Source organism: Oncorhynchus mykiss, chromosome 26 (genome assembly GCF_013265735.2).
Source record: "Oncorhynchus mykiss isolate Arlee chromosome 26, USDA_OmykA_1.1, whole genome shotgun sequence".
Lineage (NCBI taxonomy): Eukaryota > Metazoa > Chordata > Actinopteri > Salmoniformes > Salmonidae > Oncorhynchus > Oncorhynchus mykiss.
The window spans coordinates 548,274-569,308 of record NC_048590.1 but is presented as its reverse complement, the minus strand read 5'-3'; the positions used below and the strand labels follow the sequence as shown (position 1 = coordinate 569,308).

Genomic DNA, 21,035 nt, shown 5'->3' with positions numbered 1-21,035 from the left:
TCTCTCTCTGTCTCTCTCTGCTCTTTCCTCTCTCTCTGCTCTCTCTCTGCTCTCTCTCTCTCTCTGCTCTTTCCTCTCACACTCTCACTGTCTCTCTCTCTCTCTCTCTGCTCTTTCCTCTCACACTCTCACTGTCTCTCTCTCTCACTGTCTCTCTCTCTCTTTCTCTCACTGTCTCCGTCTCCAGAACCACAGTGAGTTTCGTGGCCTACTGCTGTTCCAGTCAGTGTGTTCAGACATTTGATCTGCAGCAATGACATCATGGTGCCTCCACCTCTTCCTCTCCCCTTCGGTCATCATCTCCTCCTCTGGTCTCCTGGATGAATGAATGAAGGATGGATGAAGGACTGTGGGAGTCCTGAACGTCTCAGGAGGACTTGCATAGCCTCTGGACTGGTGGACATGAGGAACTGAAGATCTCAGGAGGACATGCATAGCCTCTGGACTGGTGGACATGAGGAACTGACCATCTCAGGAGGACATGCATAGCCTCTGGACTGGTGGACATGAGGAACTGAAGGTCTCAGGAGGACATGCATAGCCTCTGGACTGGTGGACATGAGGAACTGAAGGTCTCAGGAGGACATGCATAGCCTCTGGACTGGTGGACATGAGGAACTGAAGGTCTCAGGAGGACATGCATAGCCTCTGGACTGGTGGACATGAGGAACTGAAGGTCTCAGGAGGACATGCAGAGGCTCAGCAGCCTGTGACCAGTCCAGCAGTCTGTAATGGGCATGGACGGTCCAATTGAAAGGTCTCAGGAGAACATGCAGAGCCTCAGCAGCCTGTGACCAGTCCAGCAGTCTGTAATGGGCATGGACGGTCCAATTGAAAGACAGACAATATTGGTATTAATAATCCACATCTTGACATATCATCTACTGTCCAACGACTAACATCTCTAAATACAGCATCATTCTACTAATGGTTTGTTTCTGGTTTCAGTTTGTTCCAGCAACAACTCAGAGCGTGTCGGTATTTACTGGTGTGAACTAGCTGCTCTGTTCACCAGCCAAACGTCCACCTGACAGACGCATCACAATAACAAGAAGTGCCGAGTGTTTTTGTCTTTGTAGAGGAGAATCTATTCTGATCATTTCTATGGATTTTTACATGACACTGGTTGACAAAAAGTGTTTGAAGAATGTCAGTTCGGCCGTATCGCATGATATTTGTTCTAAACCTGTTCTAAATATGTAATACTGGTAGGTGTGTTGCCCCCCACTCCAGCCTGAAGGACTTTGACAAGATAATAGACACATTTAGTTATTGGGCGTTTCTTTTCCTGTAGACACATCAGACTCTCAGACCTCTAACAAGTTTTTAAACTTTACAAAATTGGTCTTTGAGGGTAAACTATTATTTTGCAAAAAAAGGTTAACGTCTGAAACAGTCTGGTAACCTGAATGTTTATGAAGGATTTAAAACAAAAAACAAAACTTTGTTTCCATTCAGTTTGATTGTGACTCAAAGCAACGCTTTGGTTCTTTAGCTGAAAACCAAAGGAACTGAAGCTCATAACAGAAGTGTTTGGGCCCTACCGTACCAGACTTGCCAAGCCCGGCTGTAGGTCCATGCAGCAGACTCTCTGTCTTGGCTAGACGGACTGAGAGACTGGGATAGGAGGCAGCAGACTCTCTGTCTTGGCTAGACGGACTGAGAGACTGGGATAGGAGGCAGCAGACTCTCTGTCTTGGCTAGACGGACTGAGAGACTCCGCCAGGGTTCTGTCGAGGGTTGAGACTCCGCCAGGGTTCTGTCGAGGGTTGAGACTCTGCCAGGGTTCTGTCGAGGGTTGAGACTCTGCCAGGGTTCTGTCGAGGGTTGAGACCCCGCCAGGGTTCTGTCGAGGGTTGAGGCCCCGCCAGGGTTCTGTCGAGGGTTGAGACTCCGCCAGGGTTCTGTCGAGGGTTGAGACTCCGCCAGGGTTCTGTCGAGGGTTGAGACTCCGCCAGGGTTCTGTCGAGGGTTGAGACTCCGCCAGGGTTCTGTCGAGGGTTGAGACTCCGCCAGGGTTCTGTCGAGGGTTGAGACTCCGCCAGGGTTCTGTCGAGGGTTGAGACTACGCCAGGGTTCTGTCGAGGGTTGAGACTCCGCCAGGGTTCTGTCGAGGGTTGAGACTCCGCCAGGGTTCTGTCGAGGGTTGAGACTCCGCCAGGGTTCTGTCGAGGGTTGAGACTCCGCCAGGGTTCTGTCGAGGGTTGAGACTCCGCCAGGGTTCTGTCGAGGGTTGAGACTCCGCCAGGGTTCTGTCGAGGGTTGAGACTCCGCCAGGGTTCTGTCGAGGGTTGAGACTCCGCCAGGGTTCTGTCGAGGGTTGAGACTCCGCCAGGGTTCTGTCGAGGGTTGAGACCCCGCCAGGGTTCTGTCGAGGGTTGAGACTCCGCCATGAATGTCTGAATCTCACAACTCAAGAGGAATGGTGAACAAAATTATAATTTACCTCATCCCAAATGGCCCCCTTTCTCCCATGGGCCCTGGTCTAAAGTAGTGCACTGTGTAGGGAATAAGATGCATCTTGAGACACAACCAGTATGTGACATTGGATTATAAAACCAGCAGCAAGATGTCTAGATGAGGATTGGGTCTATTGCCACTTTATTTGTTTGGCTTTCTATTGTTTATTACATTGTTAGATAGTTATTATTATAACATTGTTATAACTGTGAATATGATTACTATATTGTATCATTTGTAATCAATTACTTTTATTTTAATGTCTGACATTTTGGCAATAAACAATGTTTAACTTGATAGTTAAGTAGAATCCTCAAATTGCAAATGGAAGGTTCCAGTTTAGTTCAGAGGTAGAATGGTCGCATCTCTATCTTTGACGGTTGTATTCAGTGCCTCTACGGAAGGGTGTAATCTGTTTTTAGACCAGGGTTGAATGGTGTAATCTGTTTTAGACCAGGGTTGAAGGCCGTGATTAGAATATAGACCACGGTTGAAGGGTGTAATCTGTTTTAGACCTGGGTTGAAGGGTTTAATCTGTTTTAGACCAGGGTTGAAGTGTGTAATCTGTTTTAGACCAGGGTTAGAGGGCATAATCTGTTTTAGACCAGGGTTGAAGGGTTTAATCTGTTTTAGACCAGGGTTAGAGGGCATAATCTGTTTTAGACCAGGGTTGGAGGGTGTAATCTGTTTTAGACCAGGGTTGGAGGGTTTAATCTTGCTTTAGACCAGGGTTGAAGGGTTTAATCTGTTTTAGACCAGGGTTGGAGGGTTTAATCTGTTTTAGACCAAGGTTGGAGGGTTTAATCTGTTTTAGACCAGGGTTGGAGGGTGTAATCTGTTTTAGACCAAGGTTGAAGGGTGTAATCTGTTTTAGACCAGGGTTGAAGGGTTTAATCTGTTTTAGACCAAGGTTGGAGGGTTTAATCTGTTTTAGACCAAGGTTGGAGGGTTTAATCTGTTTTAGACCAGGGTTGGAGGGTGTAATCTGTTTTAGACCAAGGTTGAAGGGTTTAATCTGTTTTAGACCAGGGTTGAAGGGTTTAATCTGTTTTAGACCAGGGTTGAAGGGCGTAATCTGTTTTAGAACAGGGTTGAAGGGCGTAATCTGTTTTAGACCAGGGTTGAAGGGTTTAATCTGTTTTAGACCAGGGTTGAAGGGTTTAATCTGTTTTAGACCAGGGTTAGAGGGCATAATCAAGACAGAGACCACGAGGGGGGCAAGACGGTGTCAAGCCAGTGACCACGAGGGGGGCAAGATGGAGACTGTGAGACAGAGACCGCGAGTGGGGTGAGACGGTGTCAAGACAGACCGGAAGGGGGTGAGGATTTAGGGACAGAGTCAAGACCAAGACTAGAAAAAGATAAGTAGATAGACGATATGTTACAACTCACTGACCCCAACAGGTCAATATGTTACAACTCATTGACCCCAACAGGTCTCCAATAGGTAGACAATATGTTACAACTCACTGACCCCAACAGGTCTACAATAGGTAGACTATGTTACAACTCACTGACCCCAACAGGTCAATATGTTACAACTCACTGACCCCAACAGGACAATATGTTACAACTCACTGACCCCAACAGGTCAATATGTTGCAACTCACTGACCCCAACAGGACAATATGTTACAACTCACTGACCCCAACAGGTCTCCAATAGGTAGACAATATGTTACAACTCACTGACCCCAACAGGACAATGTGTTACAACTCACTGACCCCAACATGTTACAACTCACTGACCCCAACAGGACAATATGTTACAACTCACTGACCCCAACAGGACAATATGTTACAACTCACTGACCCCAACAGGTCAATATGTTACAACCCACTGACCCCAACAGGTCAATATGTTACAACTCACTGACCCCAACAGGACAATATGTTACAACTCACTGACCCCAACAGGACAATATGTTACAACTCACTGACCCCAACAGGACAATATGTTACAACTCTCTGACCCCAACAGGTCTCCAATAGGTAGACAATATGTTACAACTCACTGACCCCAACATGTTACAACTCACTGACCCCAACATGTCAACATGTTACAACTCACTGACCCCAACAGGACAATATGTTACAACTCACTGACCCCAACAGGACAATATGTTACAACTCACTGACCCCAACAGGTCTCCAATAGGTAGACAATATGTTACAACTCACTGACCCCAACAGGTCTCCAATAGATAGACAATGTAGACATAGATAGACAATGTGTTACAACTCACCAACAGGACAACTCACCAACAGGACAATACAACATGTTACAACTCACTGACCCCAACAGGACAATATGTTACAACTCACTGACCCCAACAGGACAATATGTTACAACTCACTGACCCCAACAGGTCAATATGTTACAACTCACTGACCCCAACAGGTCAATATGTTACAACTCACTGACCCCAACAGGTCAATATGTTACAACCCACTGACCCCAACAGGACAATATGTTACAACTTACTGACCCCAACAGGACAATATGTTGCAACTCACTGACCCCAACAGGTCTCCAATAGGTAGACAATATGTTACAACTCACTGACCCCAACAGGTCTCCAATAGATAGACAATATGTTACAACTCACTGACCCCAACAGGACAATATGTTACAACTCACTGACCCCAACAGGTCTCCAATAGATAGACAATATGTTACAACTCACTGACCCCAACAGGTCTCCAATAGGTAGACAATATGTTACAACTCACTGACCCCAACAGGTCTCCAATAGATAGACAATATGTTACAACTCACTGACCCCAACAGGTCTCCAATAGGTAGACAATATGTTACAACTCACTGACCCCAACAGGACAATATGTTACAGCTCACTGACCCCAACAGGTCTCCAATAGATAGACAATATGTTACAACTCACTGACCCCAACAGGACAATATGTTACAACTCACTGACCCCAACAGGGGGGTTAGACTGCTGCTCCACTCTGGTGCGAGATGCAACAACTCCAGTTGTTTCTGTCAGTTTGGTTTTGCTCTCGATGTGATGTGATTGGAGTGAAGCCAAAACCAGACTGGCTTCCCTTTCTACTTTCTATTGGTGCTCCAGGACCATTCACAGTTCAGCTCACTCAATTTAGCTCAATGCTGATTGGCTATTATTATATGCTTTTTTTTATCAAGGGAGGCCAAAATGCTCGCTGGCGTGCCTTGCGTTCAATGCTACGGGCGGCAACAATGTCATACTCTTTTTGACCGGACAGCATCAGATAGAGGGGAGCTGTTTCACTGACCAGACAGCATCAGATAGATGGCCTTTACATACAGAGACAGAGGGGTGCTGTTTCACTGACCAGACAGCATCAGATAGATGGCCTTTACATACAGAGACAGAGGGGTGCTGTTTCACTGACCAGACAGCATCAGATAGATGGCCTTTACATACAGAGACAGAGGGGTGCTGTTTCACTGACCAGACAGCATCAGATAGATGGCCTTTACATACAGAGACAGAGGGGTGCTGTTTCACTGACCAGACAGCATCAGATAGATGGCCTTTACATACAGAGACAGAGGGGTGCTGTTTCACTGACCAGACAGCATCAGATAGATGGCCTTTACATACAGAGACAGAGGGGTGCTGTTTCACTGACCAGACAGCATCAGATAGATGGCCTATACATACAGAGACCGAGGGGTGCTGTTTCACTGACCAGACAGCATCAGATAGAGGGGAGCTGTTTCACTGACCAGACAGCATCAGATAGATGGCCTATACATACAGAGACAGAGGGGTGCTGTTTCACTGACCAGACAGCATCAGATAGATGGCCTTTACATACAGAGACAGAGGGGTGCTGTTTCACTGACCAGACAGCATCAGATAGATGGCCTTTACATACAGAGACAGAGGGGTGCTGTTTCACTGACCAGACAGCATCAGATAGATGGCCTTTACATACAGAGACAGAGGGGAGCTGTTTCACTGACCAGACAGCATCAGATAGATGGCCTTTACATACAGAGACAGAGGGGAGCTGTTTCACTGACCAGACAGCATCAGATAGAGGGGAGCTGTTTCACTGACCAGACAGCATCAGATAGATGACCTATACATACAGAGACAGAGGGGTGCTGTTTCACTGACCAGACAGCATCAGATAGATGGCCTTTACATACAGAGACAGAGGGGAGCTGTTTCACTGACCAGACAGCATCAGATAGATGGCCTTTACATACAGAGACAGAGGGGTGCTGTTTCACTGACCAGACAGCATCAGATAGATGGCCTTTACATACAGAGACAGAGGGGTGCTGTTTCACTGACCAGACAGCATCAGATAGATGGCCTTTACATACAGAGACAGAGGGGTGCTGTTTCACTGACCAGACAGCATCAGATAGATGGCCTTTACATACAGAGACAGAGGGGTGCTGTTTCACTGACCAGACAGCATCAGATAGATGGCCTATACATACAGAGACCGAGGGGTGCTGTTTCACTGACCAGACAGCATCAGATAGAGGGGAGCTGTTTCACTGACCAGACAGCATCAGATAGATGGCCTATACATACAGAGACAGAGGGGTGCTGTTTCACTGACCAGACAGCATCAGATAGATGGCCTTTACATACAGAGACAGAGGGGTGCTGTTTCACTGACCAGACAGCATCAGATAGATGGCCTTTACATACAGAGACAGAGGGGTGCTGTTTCACTGACCAGACAGCATCAGATAGATGGCCTTTACATACAGAGACAGAGGGGTGCTGTTTCACTGACCAGACAGCATCAGATAGATGGCCTTTACATACAGAGACAGAGGGGTGCTGTTTCGCTCGCTCTGATGCTTTCTCTGATGGTAAACATTCTGCCTCTAGTCAATTTGAAGGAAGATTATGAAACGCATAGAGAAGAAAGACATTATGTGTTTATTTTCTTGGTACATGTTTTGGGGCTTCCCTTGGCAAACATGAATACACACCAGGAGATCTATTCGACATCATAGTAAACAGCTGCTAAAACTTTCGCAATGAAAACCAGAGTTTCTATTGGACAACTTCAGGTGGGTCCCAACCCGTTTGCTTCGGTTTGGTAACGGTTACGCAGCAGCCGTAAAAGAAGGTTCCTAGTGAAAACATCCCTATTCTAAACGTCGGCCAAACATTGACCTGTTGGCGCCACCGCCCTTTAATTCACTGCGCGCTCCTTTTCATAGCGCGCTCCCGTATTTGACGAGGAAGTCCCGTCGTTTGTTCAGAAGTACCGCTACGCTAAAGGAGATTGCAGATGTGACGTGTTTCTCGCTTCAACAAACCTATCCCCCAACCTTGACGTGCATGGGATAGAGACGTTTGAGAATGTTTTTGGCAACGGAGATAAAGGTAAATTCTGGGATGTTACTTTATTTTACAGGTCGCGTTTATGATTGTAAAGTTACCTGTCTGGAGTTGCCCTCCACGAGTCTGTCCAGTACAGGTGTGAACTTGGTGACGTTGTCGACTTCAACAATGTGCTGTAAAAGTTGTCAGAACTACTGTACTTTTATACCATGTAGCCTGTATTTCATTTAAATGCCGAAGTCGTGTTTGAAATTTCGGAATGTGATTGTGAAGAATTCGAAACGGGTATCCTCCCTAAAACAGGTTTATCAATTCTGAAATGCATCATGACAAAAGACCAGCATGGGTGTTTAAACAAAGTGTAAACACATTGGTGTGTATGGAAATACTTCAACAGACCAAACAAGCACACCTGCCATAAAATCATGTCATGTAGATTCTCATATGGCACCTAGCATCTGTCATAAAATCATGTCATGTAGATTCTCATATGGCACCTAGCATCTGCCATAAAATCATGTCATGTAGATTCTCATATGGCACCTAGCATCTGTCATAAAATCATGTCATGTAGATTCTCATATGGCACCTAGCATCTGCCATAAAATCATGTCATGTAGATTCTCATATGGCACCTATCATCTGTCATAAAATCATGTCATGTAGATTCTCATATGGCACCTAGCATCTGCCATAAAATCATGTCATGTAGATTCTCATATGGCACCTAGCATCTGCCATAAAATCATGTCATGTAGATTCTCATATGGCACCTAGCATCTGTCATAAAATCATGTCATGTAGATTCTCATATGGCACCTAGCATCTGCCATAAAATCATGTCATGTAGATTCTCAAATGGCATCTAGCATCTGCCATAAAATTATGTCATGTAGATTCTCATATGGCATCTAGCATCTGCCATAAAATCATGTCATGTAGATTCTCATATGGCACCTAGCATCTGCCATAAAATCATGTCATGTAGATTCTCATATGTCATCTAGCATCTGTCATAAAATCATGTCATGTAGATTCTCATATGGCACCTAGCATCTGCCATAAAATCATGTCATGTAGATTCTCATATGGCACCTAGCATCTGTCATAAAATCATGTCATGTAGATTCTCATATGGCACCTAGCATCTGCCATAAAATCATGTCATGTAGATTCTCATATGGCACCTAGCATCTGTCATAAAATCATGTCATGTAGATTCTCATATGGCACCTAGCATCTGCCATAAAATCATGTCATGCAGATTCTCATATGGCATCTAGCATCTGCCATAAAATCATGTCATGTAGATTCTCATATGGCACCTAGCATCTGTCATAAAATCATGTCATGTAGATTCTCATATGGCACCTAGCATCTGTCATAAAATCATGTCATGTAGATTCTCATATGGCATCTAGCATCTGCCATAAAATCATGTCATGTAGATTCTCATATGGCACCTGTCATAAAATCATGTCATGTAGATTCTCATATGGCACCTAGCATCTGCCATAAAATCATATAATGTATCGTGTTCCTTTTTCTAAGTATCTGGTAATGAGTCTATGGAAAGTGCTGTAAAACACAATGTTAAGCAATCAACAAGTAATGAAGGACCAAACAAACACACTTTAATCTTCTATGATTCAAATCTGTTGTAAAAATAATTAAAAACATTTTACAATATGTTTAAGTCTGTGGATGTTCAATTAGGGCGACGTGATGGCTGAAAGGTGCCATATATGAGATGGAAGTTAACTGCTAACTTTCCCATGATGCTCTCTGTCCTGTTTCCTAAATACCTAAACCAGCAGGCAGCAGCTAGCTCTGTCTAAACACTGAACAGGAACACACATTGATCAAGAAATGCCTCTTTGACAGGACATGTTTGGACTGTTGCTCAACGTCTGTAGTGTCAACTCAACGGAACAGCCTTAAGCACTTCTAGCATCGATTCCACAATTCTTAAGTTAACATCTTATTCAATCAATCAAATGTTATTTATAAAGCACTTCATTTTGTTAAAATTCAAAGTACTTATTACCATCTAATGCTGTAGTGGTGTTATTACCATCTAATGCTGTAGTGGTGTTATTACCATCTAATGCTGTAGTGGTGTTATTACCATCTAATGCTGTAGTGGTGTTATTACCATCTAATGCTGTAGTGGTGTTATTACCATCTAATGCTGTAGTTGTGTTATTACCATCTAATGCTGTAGTGGTGTTATTACCATCTAATGCTGTAGTGGTGTTATTACCATCTAATGCTGTTGTGGTGTTATTACCATCTAATGCTGTAGTGGTGTTATTACCATCTAATGCTGTAGTGGTGTTATTACCATCTAATGCTGTAGTGGTGTTATTACCATCTAATGCTGTAGTGGTGTTATTACCGTCTAATGCTGTAGTGGTGTTATTACCATCTAATGCTGTCGTGGTGTTATTACCATCTAATGCTGTAGTGGTGTTATTACCATCTAATGCTGTAGTGGTGTTATTACCGTCTAATGCTGTAGTGGTGTTATTACCATATAATGCTGTAGTGGTGTTATTACCATCTAATGCTGTAGTGGTGTTATTACCATCTAATGCTGTAGTGGTGTTATTACAATCTAATGCTGTAGTGGTGTTATTACCGTCTAATGCTGTAGTGGTGTTATTACCGTCTAATGCTGTAGTGGTGTTACTACCGTCTAATGCTGTAGTGGTGTTATTACCATCTAATGCTGTAGTGGTGTTATTACCATCTAATGCTGTAGTGGTGTTATTACCATCTAATGCTGTAGTGGTGTTACTACCATCTAATGCTGTAGTGGTGTTATTACAGTCTAATGCTGTAGTGGTGTTATTACCATCTAATGCTGTAGTGGTGTTATTACCATCTAATGCTGTAGTGGTGTTATTACCATCTAATGCTGTAGTGGTGTTATTACCGTCTAATGCTGTAGTGGTGTTATTACCGTCTAATGCTGTAGTGGTGTTATTACCATCTAATGCTGTAGTGGCGTTATTACCATCTAATGCTGTAGTGGTGTTATTACCATCTAATGCTGTAGTGGTGTTATTACCATCTAATGCTGTAGTGACGTTATTACCGTCTAATGCTGTAGTGGTGTTATTACCATCTAATGCTGTCGTGGTGTTATTACCATCTAATGCTGTAGTGGTGTTATTACCATCTAATGCTGTAGTGGTGTTATTACCATCTAATGCTGTAGTGGTGTTATTACCATCTAATGCTGTAGTGGTGTTATTACCGTCTAATGCTGTAGTGGTGTTATTACCGTCTAATGCTGTAGTGGTGTTACTACCATCTAATGCTGTAGTGGTGTTACTACCGTCTAATGCTGTAGTGGTGTTATTACCGTCTAATGCTGTAGTGGTGTTATTACCATCTAATGCTGTAGTGGTGTTATTACCATCTAATGCTGTAGTGGTGTTATTACCATCTAATGCTGTAGTGGTGTTATTACCATCTAATGCTGTAGTGGTGTTATTACCGTCTAATGCTGTAGTGGTGTTACTACCGTCTAATGCTGTAGTGGTGTTATTACCATCTAATGCTGTAGTGGTGTTATTACCATCTAATGCTGTAGTGGTGTTATTACCATCTAATGCTGTAGTGGTGTTACTACCATCTAATGCTGTAGTGGTGTTACTACCATCTAATGCTGTAGTGGTGTTATTACCATCTAATGCTGTAGTGGTGTTATTACCATCTAATGCTGTAGTGGTGGTATTACCATCTAATGCTGTAGTGGTGTTATTACCATCTAATGCTGTAGTGGTGTTATTACCATCTAATGATGTAGTGGTGTTATTACCATCTAATGCTGTAGTGGTGTTACTACCATCTAATGATGTAGTGGTGTTATTACCATCTAATGCTGTAGTGGTGTTACTACCATCTAATGCTGTAGTGGTGTTATTACCATCTAATGCTGTAGTGGTGTTACTACCATCTAATGCTGTAGTGGTGTTATTACCATCTAATGCTGTAGTGGTGTTACTACCATCTAATGCTGTAGTGGTGTTACTTCCATATAATGCTGTCGTGGTGTTATTACCATCTAATGCTGTAGTGGTGTTATTACCATCTAATGCTGTAGTGGTGTTATTACCATCTAATGCTGTAGTGGTGTTATTACCATCTAATGCTGTAGTGGTGTTATTACCATCTAATGCTGTAGTGGTGTTATTACCATCTAATGCTGTCGTGGTGTTATTACCATCTAATGCTGTAGTGGTGTTATTACCATCTAATGCTGTAGTGGTGTTACTACCATCTAATGCTGTAGTGGTGTTAGTCACATTCAGTGTTATTACCGTACATCTCAGTCCTTGTTGTGGTGGTATTACCATGCGGCTCAGTCCTTGTTGTGCTGGTTGATACATACGCCTCAGTCCTTGTTGTGGTGGTTGATACATACGTCTCAGTCCTTGTTGTGGTGGTGTTACCATACGTCCTGGTCTTTGTTGTGGTGGTATTACCATAGGTCTCGGTCCTTGTTGTGGTGGTATTATCATACGTCTCGGTCCTTGTTGTGGTGGTTGATACATACATCTCGGTCCTTGTTGTGGTGGTATTACCATACGTCTCAGTCCTTGTTTTGGTGTTATTACCATACGTCTCAGTCCTTGTTGTGGTGGTTTTACCATACGTCTCAGTCCTTGTTGTAGTGGTATTACCATACGTCTCAGTCCTTGTTTTGGTGTTATTACCATACGTCTCAGTCCTTGTTGTGGTGGTATTACTATACGTCTCAGTCCTTGTTGTGGTGGTATTACCATACGTCTCAGTCCTTGTTGTGGTGGTTTTACCAAACGTCTCCGTCCTTGTTGTGGTGGTATTACCATACGTCATACAGGGTTGAGGTTGGGCTCATACAGGGTTGAGGTTGGGCTCATACAGGGTTGGGGTTGGGCTCATACAGGTTTGGGGTTTTGCTCATACAGGGTTGGGGTTGGGCTCATACAGGGTTGGGGTTTTGCTCATACAGGGTTGGGCTCATACAGGGTTGGACTCATACAGGGTTGGGCTCATACAGGGTTGGACTCATACAGGGTTATGCTCATACAGGGTTGGGCTCGGGCTCATAAAGGGTTGGGCTCATTCAGGGTTGGGCTCATACAGGATTAGGGTTGGACTCATACAGGGTTAGGGTTGGACTCATACAGGCTTGGGCTCATACATTGTTAGGGTTGAGCTCATACAGGGTTGGGGTTGGGCTCATACAGGGTTGGGGTTGGGCTCATACAGGGTTGGGGTTGGGCTCATACAGGGTTGGGGTTGGGCTCATACAGGGTTGGGGTTGGGCTCATATAGGGTTAGGGTTGGGCTCATATAGGGTTAGGGTTGGGCTCATACAGGGTTGGACTCATACAGGGTTGGGCTCATACAGGGTTGGACTCATACAGGGTTATGCTCATACAGGGTTGGGCTCGGGCTCATAAAGGGTTGGGCTCATTCAGGGTTGGGCTCATACAGGATTAGGGTTGGACTCATACAGGGTTAGGGTTGGACTCATACAGGCTTGGGCTCATACATTGTTAGGGTTGGGCTCATACAGGGTTGGGGTTGGGCTCATACAGGGTTGGGGTTGGGCTCATACAGGGTTGGGGTTGGGCTCATACAGGGTTGGGGTTGGGCTCATATAGGGTTGGGGTTGGGCTCATACAGGGTTGGGGTTGGGCTCATACAGGGTTGGGGTTGGGCTCATATAGGGTTAGGGTTGGGCTCATATAGGGTTAGGGTTGGGCTCATATAGGGTTAGGGTTGGGCTCATACAGGGTTAGGGTTGGGCTCATACAAGGTTGGGTTTGGACTCGTACAGGGTTGTGGTTGGGCTCGTACAGGGTTGTGGTTGGGCTCGTACAGGGTTGTGGTTGGGCTCATACAGGGTTAGGGTTGGGCTCATACAGGGTTAGGGTTGGGCTCATACAGGGTTGAGGTTGGGCTCATACAGGGTTGGGGTTGGGCTCATACAGGGTTGGGGTTGGGCTCATACAGGGTTGGGGTTGAGCTCATACAGGGTTGGGGTTTTGCTCATACAGGGTTGGGGTTGGGCTCATACAGGGTTGGGGTTTTGCTCAGAAAGGGTTGGGCTCATACAGGCTTGGACTCATACAGGGTTGGACTCATACAGGGTTATGCTCATACAGGGTTGGGCTCGGGCTCATAAAGGGTTGGGCTCATTCAGGGTTGGGCTCATACAGGATTAGGGTTGGACTCATACAGGGTTAGGGTTGGACTCATACAGGCTTGGGCTCATACATTGTTAGGGTTGGGCTCATACAGGGTTAGGGTTGGACTCATACAAGGTTGGGTTTGGACTTGTACAGGGTTGTGGTTGGGCTCATACAGGTTTAGGGTTGGGCTCATACAGGGTTAGGGTTGGGCTCATACAGGGTTAGGGTTGGACTCATACAGGGTTAGGGTTGGACTCATACAGGGTTGGGCTCATATAGGGTTAGGGTTGGGCTCATACAGGGTTAGGGTTGGACTCATACAAGGTTGGGTTTGAACTCGTACAGGGTTGTGGTTGGGCTCATACAGGGTTAGGGTTGGGCTCATACAGGGTTAGGGTTGGGCTCACACTGGGTTGTGCTCATAAAGGGTTGTGCTCATACAGGGTTAGGGTTGTGCTCATACAGGGTTAGGGTTGTGCTCATACAGGGTTAGGGTTGGACTCATACAGGGTTAGGGTTGGACTCATACCGGGTTAGGGTTGGGCTCATACAAGGTTGGGTTTAGGCTCATACAGGGTTGTGGGTGGGCTCATACAGGGTTAGGGTTGGGCTCATACAGGGTTAGGGTTGGGCTCATACAGGGTTGGGCTCATACAGGGTTGGGCGCATACAGGGTTGTGTTCATACAGGGTTAGGGTTGTGTTCATACAGGGTTGTGGTTGGACTCATACAGGGTTAGGTTTGGACTCATACAGGGTTGGGTTTGGACTCATACAGGGTTAGGGTTGGACTCATACAGGGTTAGGGTTGGACTCATACAGGGTTAGGGTTGGGCTCATACAGGGTTGGGGTTGGGCTCATACAGGGTTGGGGTTGGGCTCATTTGGGGTTGGGCTCATTTGGGGTTGGGCTCATACAGGGTTGGGGTTGGGCTCATACAGGGTTGGGGTTGGGCTCATATAGGGTTAGGGTTGGACTCATACGAGGTTGGGTTTGGACTCGTACAGGGTTGTGGTTGGGCTCGTACAGGGTTAGGGTTGGGCTCATACAGGGTTAGGGTTGGGCTCATACAGGGTTAGGGTTGGACTCACACCTGGTTGTGCTCATAAAGGGTTGTGCTCATACAGGCTTAGGGTTGTGCTCATACAGGGTTAGGGTTGGACTCATACAGGGTTAGGGTTGGACTCATACCGGGTTAGGGTTGGGCTCATAAAGGTTGGGTTTGGGCTCATACAGGGTTGTGGTTGGGCTCATACAGGGTTAGGGTTGGGCTCATACAGGGTTAGGGTTGGACTCATACAGGGTTGGGCTCATACAGGGTTGGGCGCATACAGGGTTGTGTTCATACAGGGTTAGGGTTGGGCTCATACAGGGTTGGGGTTGGGCTCATACTGGGTTGGGCTCATACAGGGTTGGGTTTGGGCTCATACAGGGTTGGGTTTGGGTTCATACAGGGTTGGGCTCGTACAGGGTTAGGGTTGGGCTCATACAGGGTTGTGGTTTTGCTCATACAGGGTTAGGGTTGGACTCATACAGGGTTGGGCTCATACAGGGTTAGGCGCATACAGGGTTGTGCTCCTACAGGGTTAGGTTTGGACTCATACTGGGTTGTGGTTGGGCTCATACAGGGTTAGGGTTGGACTCATACAGGGTTAGGGTTGGACTCATACAGGGTTAGGGTTGGGCTCATAGAGGGTTAGGGTTGGGCTCATACAGGGTTGGGGTTGGACTCATACAGGGTTAGGGTTTGGGCTCATACAGGGTTAGGGTTGGGCTCATACAGGGTTAGGGTTGGACTCACACTGGGTTGTGCTCATAAAGGGTTGTGCTCATACAGGGTTAGGGTTGTGCTCATACAGGGTTAGCGTTGGACTCATACAGGGTTAGGGTTGGACTCATACCCGGTTAGGGTTGGGCTCATACAAGGTTGGGTTTAGGCTCATACAGGGTTAGGGTTGGGCTCATACAGGGTTAGGGTTGGGCTCATACAGGGTTAGGGTTGGACTCATACAGGGTTGTGTTCATACAGGGTTAGGGTTGGAGTCATACAGGGTTGTGGTTGGACTCATACAGGGTTAGGTTTGGACTCATACAGGGTTGGGTTTGGACTCATACAGGGTTAGGGTTGGACTCATACAGGGTTAGGGTTGGACTCATACAGGGTTAGGGTTGGGCTCATACAGGGTTGGGGTTGGGCTCATACAGGGTTGGGCTCATTTGGGGTTGGGCTCATACAGGGTTGGGGTTGGGCTCATACAGGGTTGGGGTTGGGCTCATTTGGGGTTGGGCTCATTTGGGGTTGGGCTCATACAGGGTTGGGGTTGGGCTCATACAGGGTTGGGGTTGGGCTCATATAGGGTTAGGGTTGGACTCATACGAGGTTGGGTTTGGACTCGTACAGGGTTGTGGTTGGGCTCGTACAGGGTTAGGGTTGGGCTCATACAGGGTTAGGGTTGGGCTCATACAGGGTTAGGGTTGGACTCACACCTGGTTGTGCTCATAAAGGGTTGTGCTCATACAGGCTTAGGGTTGTGCTCATAAAGGGTTGTGCTCATACAGGCTTAGGGTTGTGCTCATACAGGGTTAGGGTTGTGCTCATACAGGGTTAGGGTTGGACTCATACAGGGTTAGGGTTGGACTCATACCGGGTTAGGGTTGGGCTCATACAAGGTTGGGTTTGGGCTCATACAGGGTTGTGGTTGGGCTCATACAGGGTTAGGGTTGGGCTCATACAGGGTTAGGGTTGGACTCATACAGGGTTGGGCTCATACAGGGTTGGGCGCATACAGGGTTGTGTTCATACAGGGTTAGGGTTGGGCTCATACAGGGTTGGGGTTGGGCTCATACTGGGTTGGGCTCATACAGGGTTGGGTTTGGGCTCATACAGGGTTGGGTTTGGGTTCATACAGGGTTGGGCTCGTACAGGGTTAGGGTTGGGCTCATACAGGGTTGTGGTTTTGCTCATACAGGGTTAGGGTTGGACTCATACAGGGTTGGGCTCATACAGGGTTAGGCGCATACAGGGTTGTGCTCCTACAGGGTTAGGTTTGGACTCATACTGGGTTGTGGTTGGGCTCATACAGGGTTAGGGTTGGACTCATACAGGGTTAGGGTTGGACTCATACAGGGTTAGGGTTGGGCTCATAGAGGGTTAGGGTTGGGCTCATACAGGGTTGGGGTTGGACTCATACAGGGTTAGGGTTTGGGCTCATACAGGGTTAGGGTTGGGCTCATACAGGGTTAGGGTTGGACTCACACTGGGTTGTGCTCATAAAGGGTTGTGCTCATACAGGGTTAGGGTTGTGCTCATACAGGGTTAGCGTTGGACTCATACAGGGTTAGGGTTGGACTCATACCCGGTTAGGGTTGGGCTCATACAAGGTTGGGTTTAGGCTCATACAGGGTTAGGGTTGGGCTCATACAGGGTTAGGGTTGGGCTCATACAGGGTTAGGGTTGGACTCATACAGGGTTGTGTTCATACAGGGTTAGGGTTGGAGTCATACAGGGTTGTGGTTGGACTCATACAGGGTTAGGTTTGGACTCATACAGGGTTGGGTTTGGACTCATACAGGGTTAGGGTTGGACTCATACAGGGTTAGGGTTGGACTCATACAGGGTTAGGGTTGGGCTCATACAGGGTTGGGGTTGGGCTCATACAGGGTTGGGCTCATTTGGGGTTGGGCTCATACAGGGTTGGGGTTGGGCTCATACAGGGTTGGGGTTGGGCTCATTTGGGGTTGGGCTCATTTGGGGTTGGGCTCATACAGGGTTGGGGTTGGGCTCATACAGGGTTGGGGTTGGGCTCATATAGGGTTAGGGTTGGACTCATACGAGGTTGGGTTTGGACTCGTACAGGGTTGTGGTTGGGCTCGTACAGGGTTAGGGTTGGGCTCATACAGGGTTAGGGTTGGGCTCATACAGGGTTAGGGTTGGACTCACACCTGGTTGTGCTCATAAAGGGTTGTGCTCATACAGGCTTAGGGTTGTGCTCATAAAGGGTTGTGCTCATACAGGCTTAGGGTTGTGCTCATACAGGGTTAGGGTTGTGCTCATACAGGGTTAGGGTTGGACTCATACAGGGTTAGGGTTGGACTCATACCGGGTTAGGGTTGGGCTCATACAAGGTTGGGTTTGGGCTCATACAGGGTTGTGGTTGGGCTCATACAGGGTTAGGGTTGGGCTCATACAGGGTTAGGGTTGGACTCATACAGGGTTGGGCTCATACAGGGTTGGGCGCATACAGGGTTGTGTTCATACAGGGTTAGGGTTGGGCTCATACAGGGTTGGGGTTGGGCTCATACTGGGTTGGGCTCATACAGGGTTGGGTTTGGGCTCATACAGGGTTGGGTTTGGGTTCATACAGGGTTGGGCTCGTACAGGGTTAGGGTTGGGCTCATACAGGGTTGTGGTTTTGCTCATACAGGGTTAGGGTTGGACTCATACAGGGTTGGGCTCATACAGGGTTAGGCGCATACAGGGTTGTGCTCCTACAGGGTTAGGTTTGGACTCATACAGGGTTGTGGTTGGGCTCATACAGGGTTAGGGTTGGACTCATACAGGGTTAGGGTTGGACTCATACAGGGTTAGGGTTGGGCTCATAGAGGGTTAGGGTTGGGCTCATACAGGGTTGGGATTGGACTCATACAGGGTTAGGGTTTGGGCTCATACAGGGTTAGGGTTGGGCTCATACAGGGTTAGGGTTGGACTCACACTGGGTTGTGCTCATAAAGGGTTGTGCTCATACAGGGTTAGGGTTGTGCTCATACAGGGTTAGCGTTGGACTCATACAGGGTTAGGGTTGGGCTCATACAAGGTTGGGTTTAGGCTCATACAGGGTTAGGGTTGGGCTCATACAGGGTTAGGGTTGGGCTCATACAGGGTTAGGGTTGGACTCATACAGGGTTGGGCTCATACAGGGTTGGGCGCATACAGGGTTGTGTTCATACAGGGTTAGGGTTGGGCTCATACAGGGTTGGGGTTGGGCTCATACTGGGTTGGGCTCATACAGGGTTGGGTTTGGGCTCATACAGGGTTGGGTTTGGGTTCATACAGGGTTGGGCTCGTACAGGGTTAGGGTTGGGCTCATACAGGGTTGTGGTTTTGCTCATACAGGGTTAGGGTTGGACTCATACAGGGTTGGGCTCATACAGGGTTAGGCGCATACAGGGTTGTGCTCCTACAGGGTTAGGTTTGGACTCATACAGGGTTGTGGTTGGGCTCATACAGGGTTAGGGTTGGACTCATACAGGGTTAGGGTTGGACTCATACAGGGTTAGGGTTGGGCTCATAGAGGGTTAGGGTTGGGCTCATACAGGGTTGGGGTTGGACTCATACAGGGTTAGTGTTTGGGCTCATACAGGGTTAGGGTTGGGCTCATACAGGGTTAGGGTTGGACTCACACTGGGTTGTGCTCATAAAGGGTTGTGCTCATACAGGGTTAGGGTTGTGCTCATACAGGGTTAGCGTTGGACTCATACAGGGTTAGGGTTGGACTCATACCCGGTTAGGGTTGGGCTCATACAAGGTTGGGTTTAGGCTCATACAGGGTTAGGGTTGGGCTCATACAGGGTTAGGGTTGGGCTCATACAGGGTTAGGGTTGGACTCATACAGGGTTGTGTTCATACAGGGTTAGGGTTGGAGTCATACAGGGTTGTGGTTGGACTCATACTGGGTTAGGTTTGGACTCATACAGGGTTGGGTTTGGACTCATACAGGGTTAGGGTTGGACTCATACAGGGTTAGGGTTGGACTCATACAGGGTTAGGGTTGGGCTCATACAGGGTTGGGGTTGGGCTCATACAGGGTTGGGCTCATTTGGGGTTGGGCTCATACAGGGTTGGGGTTGGGCTCATACAGGGTTGGGGTTGGGCTCATTTGGGGTTGGGCTCATTTGGGGTTGGGCTCATACAGGGTTGGGGTTGGGCTCATACAGGGTTGGGGTTGGGCTCATATAGGGTTAGGGTTGGACTCATACGAGGTTGGGTTTGGACTCGTACAGGGTTGTGGTTGGGCTCGTACAGGGTTAGGGTTGGGCTCATACAGGGTTAGGGTTGGGCTCATACAGGGTTAGGGTTGGACTCACACCTGGTTGTGCTCATACAGGGTTGTGCTCATACAGGCTTAGGGTTGTGCTCATAAAGGGTTGTGCTCATACAGGCTTAGGGTTGTGCTCATACAGGGTTAGGGTTGTGCTCATACAGGGTTAGGGTTGGACTCATACAGGGTTAGGGTTGGACTCATACCGGGTTAGGGTTGGGCTCATACAAGGTTGGGTTTGGGCTCATACAGGGTTGTGGTTGGGCTCATACAGGGTTAGGGTTGGGCTCATACAGGGTTAGGGTTGGACTCATACAGGGTTGGGCTCATACAGGGTTGGGCGCATACAGGGTTGTGTTCATACAGGGTTAGGGTTGGGCTCATACAGGGTTGGGGTTGGGCTCATACTGGGTTGGGCTCATACAGGGTTGGGTTTGGGCTCATACAGGGTTGGGTTTGGGTTCATACAGGGTTGGGCTCGTACAGGGTTAGGGTTGGGCTCATACAGGGTTGTGGTTTTGCTCATACAGGGTTAGGGTTGGACTCATACAGGGTTGGGCTCATACAGGGTTAGGCGCATACAGGGTTGTGCTCCTACAGGGTTAGGTTTGGACTCATACAGGGTTGTGGTTGGGCTCATACAGGGTTAGGGTTGGACTCATACAGGGTTAGGGTTGGACTCATACAGGGTTAGGGTTGGGCTCATAGAGGGTTAGGGTTGGGCTCATACAGGGTTGGGATTGGACTCATACAGGGTTAGGGTTTGGGCTCATACAGGGTTAGGGTTGGGCTCATACAGGGTTAGGGTTGGACTCACACTGGGTTGTGCTCATAAAGGGTTGTGCTCATACAGGGTTAGGGTTGTGCTCATACAGGGTTAGCGTTGGACTCATACAGGGTTAGGGTTGGACTCGTACCCGGTTAGGGTTGGGCTCATACAAGGTTGGGTTTAGGCTCATACAGGGTTAGGGTTGGGCTCATACAGGGTTAGGGTTGGGCTCATACAGGGTTAGGGTT

General features: G+C 47.3%; 2 protein-coding genes across 11 annotated transcripts in view; both read left to right on the top strand.

Moving 5' to 3' along the window:
- LOC110514501 (leucine-rich repeat-containing protein 28) overlaps positions 1-2,757 on the top strand; it is a 44,222-nt gene extending 41,465 nt beyond the window's left edge. For 7 of the 9 annotated variants that reach the window (XM_036963676.1, XM_036963677.1, XM_036963675.1 and 4 more), the window contains one exon: positions 188-751. In XM_036963676.1, the coding sequence (XP_036819571.1) occupies positions 188-257 (70 nt within the window). In that variant the 3' untranslated portion in view covers positions 258-751. The other 2 variants (XR_005039700.1, XR_005039701.1) reach the window with 2 other exon arrangements.
- A 4,906-nt stretch (positions 2,758-7,663) lies between these two features.
- The window catches only part of LOC110508814 (multiple C2 and transmembrane domain-containing protein 2), a 113,019-nt gene continuing 99,647 nt past the window's right edge, over positions 7,664-21,035 (top strand). For both annotated transcript variants that reach the window (XM_036963660.1, XM_036963659.1), the window contains exon 1: positions 7,664-7,828. The gene's annotated coding sequence lies outside the window, so the exon portion shown is untranslated. The remainder of the gene's footprint in view (positions 7,829-21,035) is intronic.